Consider the following 15027-nt stretch of genomic DNA (forward strand, 5'->3'; position numbering starts at 1 on the left):
AAAGGCTTTCCTTAAAAATAGATATTAATATTTTTTTATTTTTAAATAATGTATATGATTTTAATTAAAATTTAAATACCTTATCATTAGATATATTAATAGGTATTGTCTTTTTATCAAAGTTAAATTCTTAAGCTTATTAAGATTCTTATCCTTAACTAATAATAAAATATAATTTCTTTATTTTTTTTTGTTTATCTAATATATTAACTTTTGCTTTATTGCGTTCGATGATAAGTTACTTTTTGGTACTTAATTATAAGAATTTGCTCCTGTAATTGGTCTAATTTTATAAGGCTTTTTCATAATTAATTATTTTTATTAAATTTTATCTTAATATGGTGATTATTAACTTTGAAAACATTCATTTATATGACTTTAATTAAATTGAATATTAGGTTTTTAGACAGATGCATATGATGTCGTTGGGCGTATATCTTACTGCTCTTTTAACTATTATATTTTTTCTATTTTTTATATATTTAAAAGAATATCATACCCATTATTATTAAAGGTAGAAATTGTTTTTCATTTAAATTAAAAATCAATTCAATAAATATAATTATTTTTTTATAACTATTTAATAATTATTCAAATAAATATAAATATTTTTTTATAACAAACAAAAGTATATATAATTATTTATTTATAATTTTACTATCATACATTATATATTAATAAATTTTAATATATGTGATATTTTGATTTAATAATTTAATTTATTAAAAATTCATATTTATTTTATTTTAAAAAACAATTTACTTTCTAGGTTATTAATAATATTATTTCAATCTTAATTATTTATTAAGTATTCTTAATAAATAGTAATATATATATATATATATATATAGTTTTTATTCTTTATTTTTTCTGTAAAATATAAATTATTAATATAGTATTTTTTATATAAAAAATTATATTATACAATTTTAATTTTAAGATAAAAAGATTTTAAATGGTTTTAATTATAAAATATATTTTTTTATTTATAATAAATTTTATTTATTTTATTTTTTTAATTATTAAAATATTTAAAGATTTTTATTATATATTTAAAAAAATTATATATAAATATTATTTAAATAAATTTAACTAATTATTAATCTATTCTATAAGACATAATTATTAATATTATATATTTAATAAAAATATATAGTATAATTTAATAAAATTAAATAAAAAATAACAAGTTATTAAAAATATAAAAAGTTTAAATTATCTATAATATTATTTAATTAATTGTTTCATTTTTTATTTAAAATTTCAGTTTATTTATATAATTTTTATTTATTTTAGAAATAATAAAGTAATAATATAATAATATATTAAAAAAAAAAAATTAATTATAATTATATTTTTAATATTTTTTTTTTTAAAAAAAAAAAAAAATTAATTAGTTTTTCTTATTTATATATATAAAATATTAATAGAAAAAAATAATAAATAATTATAATCAAATTCGTTTTTATTTTAGTAATAAATATTATAAATAATTTGATAAATTCTTACGTTAATTAATATAGAAAAAATGAAAATATAAAATTATTTATATTTAATTGAAAAATCAAAGATATTATCATTTATATTTTTTTCAATTTTTAATTTAAAAATTAAAAAATAATTAAAATATCAAAATATATAAAAAAAATTAAAATACGAAAAAATAATAAAAAAGATGCAAAATTCTAATTAGTAATACAATTCTGTCAATAATAAGTAAATATAAGAAACTTAAAAATTAAAAAATTAATCTGTTTAAGATATGATAAATATAATGGTAAAAAATAATATTAATTTTACTAATGCACGATATGATAAATTATAAAAATAATTTGATTTTGATATAGAAAACTTCAAACAAAATTCTTCAATCATTGAAGATGAATTATAATAAATATTAAAATAATAATTTTAATATTCATAAAATGAACTAATAATATAATTAATAAATAAATTTTATTAATTAAGATAAAGAGATATAAAAGAAATAAATGAAAAATTTAATAACATGTTAAATAAAATTAAAGATAGTCATAAAATTGAAGTTTAAAATCTAGTTACAAAATTAAATTTCTAATTTTAAGTAAAAAAAAATATAAATATGAAAAAAAAAAAAAAAAAAAAAAAAAAGAAAATGATATAACTTAAAACCGAACAAATAATATAAAAATAATGAAGAATCTTAAAATTAAGTTGGAAATAATATATAACAGAAATTATTAACGTAAAAAAAATATATATATTTATATATATTATTTGTTTATAATTATTTATATTTTTTCTATATTTTTTTTTTTTAAAAAAAAATCTTAATTAACAAAAAGAGAAAAACTATATTGCTTTTTTTTTTTAAAAAAAAAATTAATTGAGTTTTTTAATAAAATATTATATATACAAAAAAAATATGAAAAATTAATAAATATATATAATTTTATAAAATATTTTTATTAATTATAGATTAGAATAACAAAATAAAAAATTATAATAAGAAATTGTTTAAAAAGAAAAATATTTATAAGAAACTTATAAAACTATAAATATTAAAAATAATATAATAACTTAAAAAGTTTGTGATAATCAATAGCTTTAATTAACTTTGAAAGAAAAGGAAAACGAAATTAATTTAATTAATTAACTAATTGAAGAAAATAAAGGAAATTTTTATTTAAAATAAGATAAAATTGATGAATTGAATAAAAACGAGAAATTTATTTACAACAGTTATCTAAAAAAAATGTAATAAAATAGTTTATAACATATTTCTGAAACGTAAGTTACTTCTCCTCAAAAAAACATTAATTTAGTTAACTCTAGACATATCTCTTAGCAATCTAAAAAAAATATAAAACAATAAAATTAACATTCTAATGAAAATCTTAATACTATTAGTAGAAGATTAAGTAAAAATAAGAATAATTAATAAAGCGAAAATTTAATTAATTAAAATTAATAATAATCTGAAAATAGTTAAAATATTTTCTCAAAAAATCAAATATACGAATTATGAAAAATAAATAAATATAAATTAAAAATTTTATTTTTAATAATATTTATTATTTATAAATAAGATTATTGTATTTATAATATTTTAATTTAAAAATATATTTCCGCCTGTTTAAATAAGTTATCTAAAATCTAAATAATAAAAAAGTATAATATTATTTATTCTATTAAATAATATTTGTTTTTAATATATATTAGTTTATATTTTTATAATTTTATATGATATTAATTAATTTGATATTAATTTTATTTTACTTTCAATTCATTTCAAACATTTTCTTTATATTTTATTACATATCTAGTATATTTTACAATTTCATCTCATAGTCATAATCATCTTTTTAAAAAAAAATATAAAATTAAATAAATTTTTGTTGTTGTTAATAAATTTTACCTAATTAAAACTTATTATTAATTTCTTATTATTTACTATCATTTTAAAAAGTCATATTATTTTAATATTCTATTGAATAACTATTACTATTATTATTATAAGATTATAAATTAATAAGATTTTCCTTTGTTTCTTTAATATATTGTGAGTAGTTTTTTAATTGATTACTTTTTTCGGCTAAAATATTTTTTTCTTAAGAATTATTATTATTTTTAAAGAAATTGTTTTTATTTATATTTTAATTGATTTAATTATTATTAATTTCCTCTTATTCATATTCTTATGATTAGTATTAATCTTCACTTGTTATAAAAGTTTTATCTAAAGTTTTTTCTTTTTTTGAGTTTTATTTGGTTTAAATAAAATACTCAATTATTTATTATTAATAGTCATTAATTTGTTAAATATATAAGTTATTTAACTCATTTATTTTTTTTAGTATATTTTTATTTTGGCTTTCTTAATTTATTTTTTTAAGTTTTATTTAAGCTTTTAGGATTTTCATTTTCTTCATATTTTATTTTAATTAAATTTCTAATTCTAAAATATTCATTTCTTTTTCTTTTCCTTTTTAATTTTCTTTACCATCTATTTATTTTTTAGTGCTTTTTTCATGTTTTTGAATTAATTTTTGTTGAAGTTCGAATAACATTTCATTCATTTTTTAAATTTGTTTATCTTTTTAAAAAATTAATTCGCTTTTTTAATTTAATTTTTCATCTTTTTAATTTTTTTCTTCTTTTAATTTTTATATTTGAGCAATCAATTAAAGATTGGTTTATTTCAATTAGTTTTCTTAAATATTTTATTAATAATTATTGCTTTCTACATAAGAAACGTTTTCATTTCTTTAATATTATTAATTTACAACAAAACTATTATTCATAATAGACTTTGTGGTTATTTATGATTAGTTTAAATTATTTTTGTTATTAATTTAAAACTAATTATTTAATTTTCAGTTTTCAATATTCTATTAAGGCAATATAAAACTATTATTTTATCTATTTAGTCTTTTTACAAATATTTGAGGATTGTGTTATCTTTCTGTTTTTATTTGGTTTAATTACAATGTCTGTTAAATAGGAGAATATTGTTGCTTTTATTGAGTAAATATTTACTATTTTATTATTTAATTTTAATTTGGGATTGGAGAGTATTAAGATTAAAGCATAGTGTTTATTTAAGATAAATCATAATCTTTTAGTAATATAATTTTTTTATTGGGAGATTTAGATTAAGATTGGGAAGTGTTTAATGTTTATTATTATTAGCAAAATAAATTTTACATTTTTTGTTTTTTTAGTTTTTTTTTTTTTATTCGTTAGAAATAAAATATAAAATATTTTAATATATTGTTAAAATATATTTAATTTTTTTTTATAAAATAAGATTATATTGTTTATATGTTTTTTTAATACATTTAATATATATATATTTTAAATGTAATTATATATATATATTTTAATTTTTTTCTTTTTTCGAATATATAAAACATTAAATTATTTAGAAAAAATCGTACAAATTTAATGATTCTTAAATAATATCATAATTCGGATTATGGAATTATTATTATTTCATTATTAATAAGCATATGTATAGGCTATTTATTTAAATATATAACATATTATTTCCGTAAAAGAACTTTTAACTCAGAATACATGTAATACCATTTTTAATAAATGCATCAAGTAAATAAAAATATAATAATAAAATTGAATTTGTAAATCTAATTTTAAATTAAATTTCATATAGGATTATTATCATTAAAATATTTCGAAATAAATTTTGGGATTTCCTGATATTGGAGAAGGATTTTATTCTTAAAATTTAGATTATAATGCAAAAATAATATTTAATAAAGCATAAAAGTAATTAAACAAAAAAAATATTAATTTTAAAAATTAATTTAAATAATATTTTTTTTTTTTTTATATTTATTAGCTTTTTATATATTATATACATATATAGCTTTATATATATATAATATATATATATATATATATATATATTTATAATATATTTATATATTTAATTATAATAATATATATTTTTTTGTTTCTAGAAATTATTAAAATTATTTAGAATGCATTACTATTTTAATGCTAACAACATCAATAGCAGGTTTATATTTCCCAAAATTATCAGCCTCAATGTGCTTTGTTTATTGTTTTGGTAGGATATTAGGCTTAGCTTATATTTCTACAAAAGGAGCATCACATCCTATTGGAATTTTAGGAACGTTAATTGTGTATATAACTTTGCTTTCAAATTTTATATTGAGCTTTATTGTAGCTTTGAAAATTGTTATGAACGAAAAATTAGAATGAATTTGTATATGTTAAAATACTTAATATATATACATATATATATATACATATTATTTATATATTTTCTTAAAAAATTAAATAATATCTATATTTTTTTTTTATATTAATTTATTATTTTTTAATTAAAAAAAAAAATTATATTTATTTTAATAAATAAACACATATAACTAATAATATTTTTGTTATTTTGTTTTCAATCTTCATATTAATTATTGTCATTTTTTCTTTTTTTAGAGAACTTTTGTTTATATTTTTCCTTATCGTAGTCTTTTTTGCCTTTTTAGAATTTTTTAGTTTCTCCTTCTTATCTAGCTTATTTGACAATTTTAGTTTATTAAACTTTTATTTCTTTGGCTTTTATTTTTTCTTTTTTAATAGTATTTAATCTTTATATTAAAGAAAATATTTTCTTGTCTTCTTCTGAAGTTAATTATTTAATCGGTAATTTAGATTCTGCTTTTAATATTTTTTCTTTTTAAGACATTTACTTTACTTTTTCTTTTGATTTAAAAGGAAGATTTTCTTCTAAATTTTTAGATACCATTAAAGGTTTAAATTTTTTCTCTGTTCTTACAATATCTTAATATTAACTATTTTCATTTTGTTTGTTTTCTACGTTTAATTATTTTCTTAATTCCCATGTTGTCTTCATTAACCTCATCCTTTTTTTATGTTTAAATTAATTACTTTTTTTTTTTTTTTTTTTTACTTTTCATAAGATAATATAGGATTATAAAATTTCTCTAATTCAACTTTATACCATGTCCTTAAAAATACTAGATCACTTGCAACTAGTTTATCTTCAAAAGTAGCTCTAAATGAACCTGGCTGTCCTTCTTTTACTGCTTTTTTTATTTATCCTCTGATTCCTGATGGTGTTTTGATTTATGCTCCTTCGAATTTCGAAACTTCAATCTTTTTTTTATATTAATTTGTAAAAAATAAATTATTATTTACATTAGAATTAAACATTCCTTTAATAAAAGCTGAATTTTTATAAATTTTGAAAGGCTCTCCGATTAATTTTAGTTTTTTAAGAACTTCAAAATTATGGTTTAATTCAAGTACTTCTCCAGTAGCAGCTAATCTGAATTTTTCCTTTATTATTAATTAATATTAATATATATATATATATATATTTTTTTAAATAATTTACTAATTTATCACTCAAGCTTTAAGTACAAATAAAGCCAGTACCCTAAGGTGCAAAATTACCGTATAAAATTGCATAACAAAAGTCATGTTAAGGCGTATATTTAAGATATCTTAATCTAGTATCATTGTCTTAAGAAACATAATAAGGAATAGATTAATATCTTCTCCAACCAATAGAAAAAACTAAAGGGTCCATTGTTTTTAATATTGTATTATACCATCTGTGTTTTTTAATTCGGACTTTCAAATAACCAAAGTTATCTTCTCCTGGATTTATTCTGCATAAGACTAAAGGATGGGTAGGATCGAAGTTTCTAAAATGGCCATATTTGATATTTTTTATGGTTATTTTTACATATGAACCTTTTTTGTAGAGACCTAAATAAGAATCTAGAAAGGCATTTATTTATTATTGGTTTTTAGCTTTTTTTTCTTCTTATTATTCTTGTTCTTGTTCTTCTTTTTATATTTCTAATTCTCTTTTTTTCTTTGCTTTTGTTTTTTGGTCATCTTCTTATTCTTCGTTTTCATCGTTTTGTTCTTCTTCTAATAAAGTTCCGGCCATAAATTATTTTTTTACGAGTTATTTATATTATTCTCTAGTAAATAATTCTTTACTTTTAAACATTTAAGAATCGAAATTACATACTTTATTATTTGAACTTCATAAAAAAAAATAAAATTAAAAATGAATATAAAAAATTACACGTAAATTAATTCTTATAAATCTGTAGCCAAAACATTTTTTGAATGTTCAACTGCATAAGAAATTTCTTAAATATTATTTTTAGCTTTTAATCTAAGATTTATAATTTCTTTTTATTTTTATAGAAACTCAATCTATTTTGTTTCTGTAAGGTTTTGTTTTTTTTCTTGATTATTAAGTTAAACTCCTTAAATTAACTCTACATCATCATTATCATTTAATTATTCATTTAAATTTTTAACATTCATTTCTTATAATTCTCTTACCATTTTCACACCTTCTTCTAGTTCTTAATCACTTACAACTTGTTCATTTTCTTATATGATTTCATCAATATTTTCCTTTTATTTATGATTATATTAAAATATATATATAAAGATATATATATATATATATATATATATATATATATATATATATATATATATATATCTTAATAAGTAATTTATAATACTTAGTCGAATTATTCTTTCTTTTATTTCTTTGTAAAAACTACATGTTCATCTGGTATAGTTATATATCCTCCAGATTTTTCGTAGTTTAAAAAACCTAAATTTGAAAATGGTGCATAGACTATTTTTTCTTGTTATTTTAATGTTCTTTTTCTCTTCTTTTTTTTTTTTTTTTGTTAATTTCCATTCTCCTCATCACAACTATCTTCATTATTATCTTCATCTATTTTTTTTATTTTATCATTATCATCACTATCTTCTTCTTCGAATACTTTTTATTCTAATATAGGAACAGGATCTTCAATTATTTCTGTATTTCCGATTTCGTAATCACCTAATCCTATAATATGAATTTTATTATTAATTCCATATGATGCTCCTCTAATCCATCCATAAAAACTTACATCTAATTATTCATTGTCATCAAACTTTTGGCCTTCTTTTCCATGTTCGTATCTATCTGGAATTATAAAAGGATGATTTGCTTTCCAAGGAACAGTCGCGTATTTTATAATAGAAATAAATCTCGCCAAATTTGAAATTTCTAATTTTGGATAAGTCCCGAATTTCATACCGGATAAATAAAATAATTTATAGTCATTTCCAACTTCATGCTCAAATCTTTTTTTGTATTTTTTACGCGTTTTCCTTAATTATTTACTGTCTTTAAAAAAATCCATATGAGTTAAAACTCCCATTACATTAGGAAATCCATGACTCTTTTTTTTTATAATAAAAGTAAATTATAAATATATATATTTATATTTTAAGTAAATACATACTTTTAATAAACTTATATATTCAAAAGTTTCCATTTCAAATCCTATAGATGCATCTATTAATATTAATGCTAAATCAGCTACTTTTGATAAATCAATCATTCCATTTATGTCATTTGGACATTCAATAAAGGTTACTCTTCTATATTTAGAGGCTCTTACTGTTATTGTACCTTTTACTTGTTATATTGAATGCTTTGTGTAATGCTTTACTAGACTTTTTATTAATGTTGTTTTACCACTCTTTTTTTTTGTTTAAATATATATTTTAATTTTTACTTTATTTTATTACTTGTTTGGGTCCTTGTACTACTATTGTTAATGGAGGTTAGTCTGATGTTTCTTCTTCAGCTTGTAAATAATCACCATAACCTTTGTCTTTACGGGGATTTGTTTTCTTTTTATCGTTTTTCTTTTTTTCTTCAGGCTTTTTTTCATCTTGATTGGGTTTTTAGTTTTTTTCATTTTCATTGTCGTTTATTGGCTATTTGATTTTTTCTTTTTCGTCTAAATTTGAATTTGAAGAAATCATACTATCGTCGTTATGGCTTATTATCATATTTTTGTGTTTTTTATATTTTTTTATTATTTTTTTTATATTTAGTTTTATTTTTATACCTTTATTTTATTATTTTTTTTATATATTTGCTTAATTTTTAGAATTTAGCTTATTTCATTTGTATTAAACAAATTTGATTATATTAATATAATTAATATACTTATTTATTATAAAAAATTTTAAACGAATAAAAAAAAATATTAAAACCATAATATTAGTATTTAAAAAAACCTATAAATTTTTTAATATTTATAAAATATTTTTTTATGTTTTTAAACTTTTTTATTAATAAAAATATTTTGTTATTTATAAATAAAAATATTAATTAATAAATAAATTAAATAATATAAAAATAATCATTAAATATTTTTCTTTTTTAAAAAGTTTTAAATTTATTTAATATAAAAAAAAATACATAAAATAATATTAATTATTATAAAAATATTTTTAATTTTTATTGTTTTAAGTATAATTAAATATCTTTTAACTATTATTTATTTATATTTTTAAATAAATAAAAATATATTTTATGTTTAAGCAATTTTTTATAAATTTTAATTATTCTATATAAATAAATAAAATATTATTTCATAATAAAAACAATATAGTCAATAATATAACTAATATCAATTTAAAATGACTTAATTTATATAAGATTGCATTGAAGCATATCATACATTATTCCGAACATTTATTCTTTAAATAATATGCATTATATTTTTTACATACGGTCTATTTTTTTTTTAAAAGCAAATGCATTTTGAAAGCAAATAAGAAGTTTAATTTGTGCAAAGAAAAACTTGGTTTGAAGGTCCATAATATGATAGAATAGCATTTTTTATATATTAAGGGCAAAAAGTATTAAATAAAACAGTCATTGGATAAGATATAAAATAAATCTCAATTCCATTAAATAGGGAAGCATAATGTTATTAAGGACAAGAGATAAGTTCATTAATGACAGGAAGTTATGCTTCATTATTAGAATATATATATGAATAAGAGCAAGTAATATTATATATATAAAAAAAAAAAATATATATAAATAATATATATATATATAAAAATTGATATATATATATATATTTATATTTATATTTATATTTATATTTATATTTAATTTTAGATTATTGATGATAGTTTATTTCATTAAATGAATCATACTTAAAAATATGTAATTTAAATTGGCTAAAGGAAATTTTGGTAAAGACTTTTTCCATAAATGAATAATTCTGAATTTTTTCATGAATAAAATTTACACTAAGTATTAACTAATTCTTCTTTTGATTTTATGATAGGATAAATTTAAGACAATCAAAATTTTTAATAATAACTTTAACATTTTTTCTTATAGATGACTAATAATACTTTAATTTTAATTCTTGAATGTATTTTTTTTTACAATTTTTTAAAAATAAAAAAAATATTTTAAAAAGAGAGTCCATGCACAATTTATAGTCATTAAAAAAGTTTTTTAAAAGCTTTTAGTAAAAAAGATTTTTAAAGTTTTGTAAAAATTTAAGATTAAGAACGAGAAGAAATCGATATTACAAGTACTTTGGCAGCTTTAATGGGTATTCCTATCCCTTTTTGTAATTTTGGTTAGATAATACCTGAGTTATATTCAATAGATATGCATTTGGAAGAATTATAAATAGATGATGTTGAGAAAAAGTTAAGTTTATAATTAAGATTTTGGTATACAACATTATATCATATATTATTAAATTCTCATTAAATGTATCATTATGTGAGAGAATTTTCGAAAAAATATCCTTTATTTTTCCACTATGAATAAATATAAGTATTAAAAAAAGAATTGGATGAGTTTATCAAATTTTTCAATATTTTAACTGAAGAATTGATTAGTTATGCTGAAGGAAATGATAAAAATGAAGTAAAAGAATATAAGTTAATGAATAAAATGGAAAGTTAAATAAAAAATAAAGAAGAATTATGAAGGATATGGAAAGATTATATCTAAAAGCAATTTTGGAGAAAAGCATATTTTAATTATTGCAGCTATTTTTTTTTTTATTACTTATATTATATTGATTTTCAAGGAAATGAAATATAGTCATAATTAAAAATTACTTAAAAATATGCTTTCTGCTTAGTTTAATTTTAAGCATATTTCTATTATTAATCATAATTTTAATATTTTTATTACTATTTTATTAGCTTTTACTGTTATTTTTATTCGTTCTAGTAATTTTTTTTTTTTGTATTTATAAATATATTTATTTTTTTATATTAGAATAATGGATATTTATTATTGATCTTTTTGTTAGACTAATTATTTTGTTTAATGTCGAGAAAAAATAATTTTTTAATAATTTACTTTTAACTATTTTAAATTAAGTTATAACAGGTGTTTTTTTGGGCGTTTTTAGAATAAATTTTGATTATTTTCTTGATAAAATATATGGCTTGCATAATTTAATAAATTTAATTTCGTATATTGTGATAGTATTTTTTATAAAAAAGGTTCTTATTTTAATATATAAAATTGAAATACAAATCATATAATCAGAAAGAAAAAAATAAATTTTTAAGTTCTTATTAGGAAGTCTTTTCTTAAATATTGTAATAAGTGGTGTTTAATATTTTCTAAGTTTCATATTAAATCATGAGAAGGCATTTTTTTTAATAATGATTTTTTCGATTTTCACATCGTATGTATTATTAAAGCCTTTTATAAACAAAACAAACGATTTTAATTAATTAAATTGTGAAGCAAAATGGGTTTTATTGGTAATAAATTTTCTTCCAATATTATTTTTTGATAACCATAACGAGCATATATATTGGATATTTTTATTTTATATTTTTTAGTTGGGAAGTTTTTTCTTTTTAGTCAAAAACGCAGGCTATTTAAATTCTTCTAGTTAACTTATTTATTTGATTTTCTTAACTATAATAATATTATAAAATGGAATATTGGGTAGTATAGAAATGGGTTCTTTAAAAAATTCAATTCATTTAAATGGAAATGTTATTTAAAATATTTTTTCGAATTTTGTTTAAATTGGGACTGCACCGTTAATTTTGGGTTATGTTTTTCCGTTGTTTTAAAAATTGGCGAATAAAAATAAACTTGTTTCAAAGGAAAGATATAAAAATTAAAGCATTCTTAATATTTTGTTTGATTAGGATGATCTTTTAGGGTTTGAAAACAATTATTTTTAAAGCTTATAAAATATTATTACTTATTTGTTCTTTTTGATTATTGTTCTAGGAATGAGATATATGTTTATTTTGATTAATCTTTCTTTACATTATAGTATTGAATTCAAAGAATTTAGGTTTTATAAAGAAATTTATATTTTCGAAATGGTCAATTATGTTTGTTGTTATTCAACTTTACTTCTATGTGTTAATTTGTTTATCTTTTTGAATAAAAATGAAGACTTATAATAATTACCTTAGTAGCATATATATTAAAAAAACAAGTCAATTGAGAATATTCAAAAGGAATTCGATAATACCTAAGATAATAAATAAGCTAATAATTTTGAATATAATAGACTTAAAAAAGAATCTTTGAAATATAAGAATATTATTAATGAAGATGAAATTTGAAAATTTTTTTTTTTTTCATTTTTATTATTTTAACAAAAAATTAAAAATAATAATGATTTTTTTATTTTAATTAAATAATATTTTTTAAAAAAATAATATAAATATATACAAATAGTAATTATAAATGTTAAATAGATAAAAAAATAAATATAAATATATAAAAAAAGCAATTATGAAATTTATATACAGACATATTATCCGAATTTTTTTTTTTTTTAAGCATAATCATAATATTACTCTTAATTTTTTATATATTAGAAATAAATTTAATTTAATTATTTATATTTTTAATATATATATCTAAATACTACTTTTAATTAGCTTTGCTAATATTTTTTTTTTTTTAATTTAAATAAAAATGAATTAATAATATTAATATATAAATAATTTTTTTAAAAAAAATGAATTAACAAACAAAAAATAAATTAAAAGAGCAATTTTCTAAAGAATTTCGAAAACAAAAAATGAATTAAATTTTAAATAAGCATCGATATAAGTAAACTACACCAAACTAAATTTATACTCAATTAAAGTAAGAAACATTCAAAGAGTTTGATATTCCTTAATTTTTAGAAGATATATTTAGTCCTGAATATAAAATAAAACTTCGAGCATTACTTGGCGTTGAATATTTTTTAAGAACTTAATTAATATCAACTATAAGAATTTCAAAAGAAATAATTTAATATTTAATTAAAAGTTATAATTCTCCAAACGAAAGTCAAAATTAAAATGAACATTTTTTTTTGAGTTTAATTTCTTTATAAACTATGGTAAGTTCAATTGGAAGTAATAAGGAAAATTTTGAAATTGCATTAGTAAGAATGTATATAATTATATTTTTTTAAAAAAATAAATAAAATAAAAGTAAAATGGCGTTTATGAAGTTTTTTTAAAAGCCGTTAATGATTAAAAACTAGAATATGCTTATTTAGGTATATGGGGTTTAGGAGATATTTATGTTTAATAAAAAAAGGAAGAAATAATAGAAATTATGTTAAATCTTTTTAATAAATATATCTTCAAATAAGAATAGAATATATAAAGGGAAATATTTAAGGAATGTATATAGATATTAGAAAACGGGTTATTAAATAGACATTTTGAGAAGTTTATTTTAGGAGAATTTGTAAATTATTTATAAAAAGTAGAAATCTAGGATGAATTTTAGATGGAGATTTTCGGATATATAGTTATTTTATTATATAAATACATTAATTTTTATAAGGATTTTATTGTTGATGAGATTATTTAGAATGGAGTTGTTTTAGAAAAATTTCATTTAGTTTTAAATTTATTTTTATAAAAAGAAAAAAAAAAGCAAAAATTTGAATTTTATTTAATTTAGCATTTATTAAAATTTATTTTTTTTATTTCTTGTTTTAATTTTAACTAAGATTAAAATGAATAAATGCTTAGTTTATAAAGCTTTATTGGAAAAAGAGATTTTACTCTAAATTAATAGTTGAAAGAAAAATTTTAAGAAATTATATGTGAAAATAATATACTTATTTTAGTTAATTATTTAGATTTTTTCTAATTTAATATTAATATGTTAATTATATCTATTTTAAATAATTACTCTATTGAAGGTTAAAAATTTCTTTTAATTATTTAATCAAATATTTATTTATGGGATAGAATTAATACTATAACTGTATATTTATTAATATATATATTATTTTTATTTAATCAATTTATTTTTTAGATTAATGAGATAAGTTATGAAATTTTAAGAGAACTTATTAGTCTTTTAGATACTTTTAGCTAGTTTTTTATATTTAATACATATAAATAATTTTTTTAATGCTTAGATAATATATATAGATTTGTTTCTAATAATAACATTTTTATATAATAAATAATTTAAATTATTGATAATATTTTAATGAGTTCAAATTTAGATGAATTATAATTGAAAATAATTAATAATTAGATTAGAAAAAGATTATTTTATTAAAAATTAATTGAATATATATGAGAATATTATATATATTTTTATTTATAAATATATATTTTTTAATTATAAATAAAATATTTTTGTATAAATAAAAAAAAATTTAAAAG

The 15027-nt window shown here is 16.2% G+C and overlaps 1 protein-coding gene across 1 annotated transcript, besides 24 other annotated features; it reads right to left on the reverse strand. All coding sequences in view use genetic code 6, as the record gives it.

Annotated features, from left to right (window-relative positions):
• The first annotated feature begins 1611 nt into the window (after positions 1 to 1611).
• Positions 1612 to 1674: a microsatellite.
• A 430-nt stretch (positions 1675 to 2104) lies between these two features.
• Positions 2105 to 2135: a microsatellite.
• Positions 2136 to 2238: 103 nt separating this feature from the next.
• Positions 2239 to 2289: a microsatellite.
• Positions 2290 to 4104: 1815 nt separating this feature from the next.
• Positions 4105 to 4147: a microsatellite.
• Positions 4110 to 4147: a microsatellite.
• A 540-nt stretch (positions 4148 to 4687) lies between these two features.
• Positions 4688 to 4717: a microsatellite.
• Positions 4718 to 5338: 621 nt separating this feature from the next.
• Positions 5339 to 5409: a microsatellite.
• Positions 5345 to 5429: a microsatellite.
• Positions 5347 to 5420: a microsatellite.
• Positions 5347 to 5448: a microsatellite.
• A 472-nt stretch (positions 5449 to 5920) lies between these two features.
• On the reverse strand, positions 5921 to 9378 carry IMG5_071660 (hypothetical protein; the record flags this gene model as incomplete). Its single annotated transcript, XM_004036691.1, has 8 exons — positions 5921 to 6389; positions 6437 to 6642; positions 6685 to 6825; positions 6884 to 7544; positions 7589 to 7929; positions 8043 to 8759; positions 8823 to 9062; positions 9112 to 9378. The coding sequence occupies 8 exons, from the start codon at positions 9376 to 9378 to the stop codon at positions 5921 to 5923; spliced, it is 3042 nt and encodes a 1013-aa protein (XP_004036739.1).
• Positions 7953 to 8020: a microsatellite.
• Positions 9379 to 9387: 9 nt separating the features above from the next.
• Positions 9388 to 9462: a microsatellite.
• Positions 9402 to 9492: a microsatellite.
• Positions 9411 to 9449: a microsatellite.
• Positions 9413 to 9461: a microsatellite.
• A 193-nt stretch (positions 9493 to 9685) lies between the features above and the next one.
• Positions 9686 to 9729: a microsatellite.
• Positions 9690 to 9732: a microsatellite.
• A 63-nt stretch (positions 9733 to 9795) lies between these two features.
• Positions 9796 to 9836: a microsatellite.
• Positions 9837 to 10394: 558 nt separating this feature from the next.
• Positions 10395 to 10445: a microsatellite.
• Positions 10414 to 10494: a microsatellite.
• Positions 10449 to 10501: a microsatellite.
• Positions 10502 to 10840: 339 nt separating this feature from the next.
• Positions 10841 to 10895: a microsatellite.
• A 2193-nt stretch (positions 10896 to 13088) lies between these two features.
• Positions 13089 to 13144: a microsatellite.
• A 1803-nt stretch (positions 13145 to 14947) lies between these two features.
• Positions 14948 to 15002: a microsatellite.
• Positions 15003 to 15027: the final 25 nt, after the last annotated feature.

The sequence above is a fragment of the Ichthyophthirius multifiliis genome (assembly GCF_000220395.1).
Source record: "Ichthyophthirius multifiliis unplaced genomic scaffold scaff_1120509250401, whole genome shotgun sequence".
Classification (NCBI taxonomy): domain Eukaryota; phylum Ciliophora; class Oligohymenophorea; order Hymenostomatida; genus Ichthyophthirius; species Ichthyophthirius multifiliis.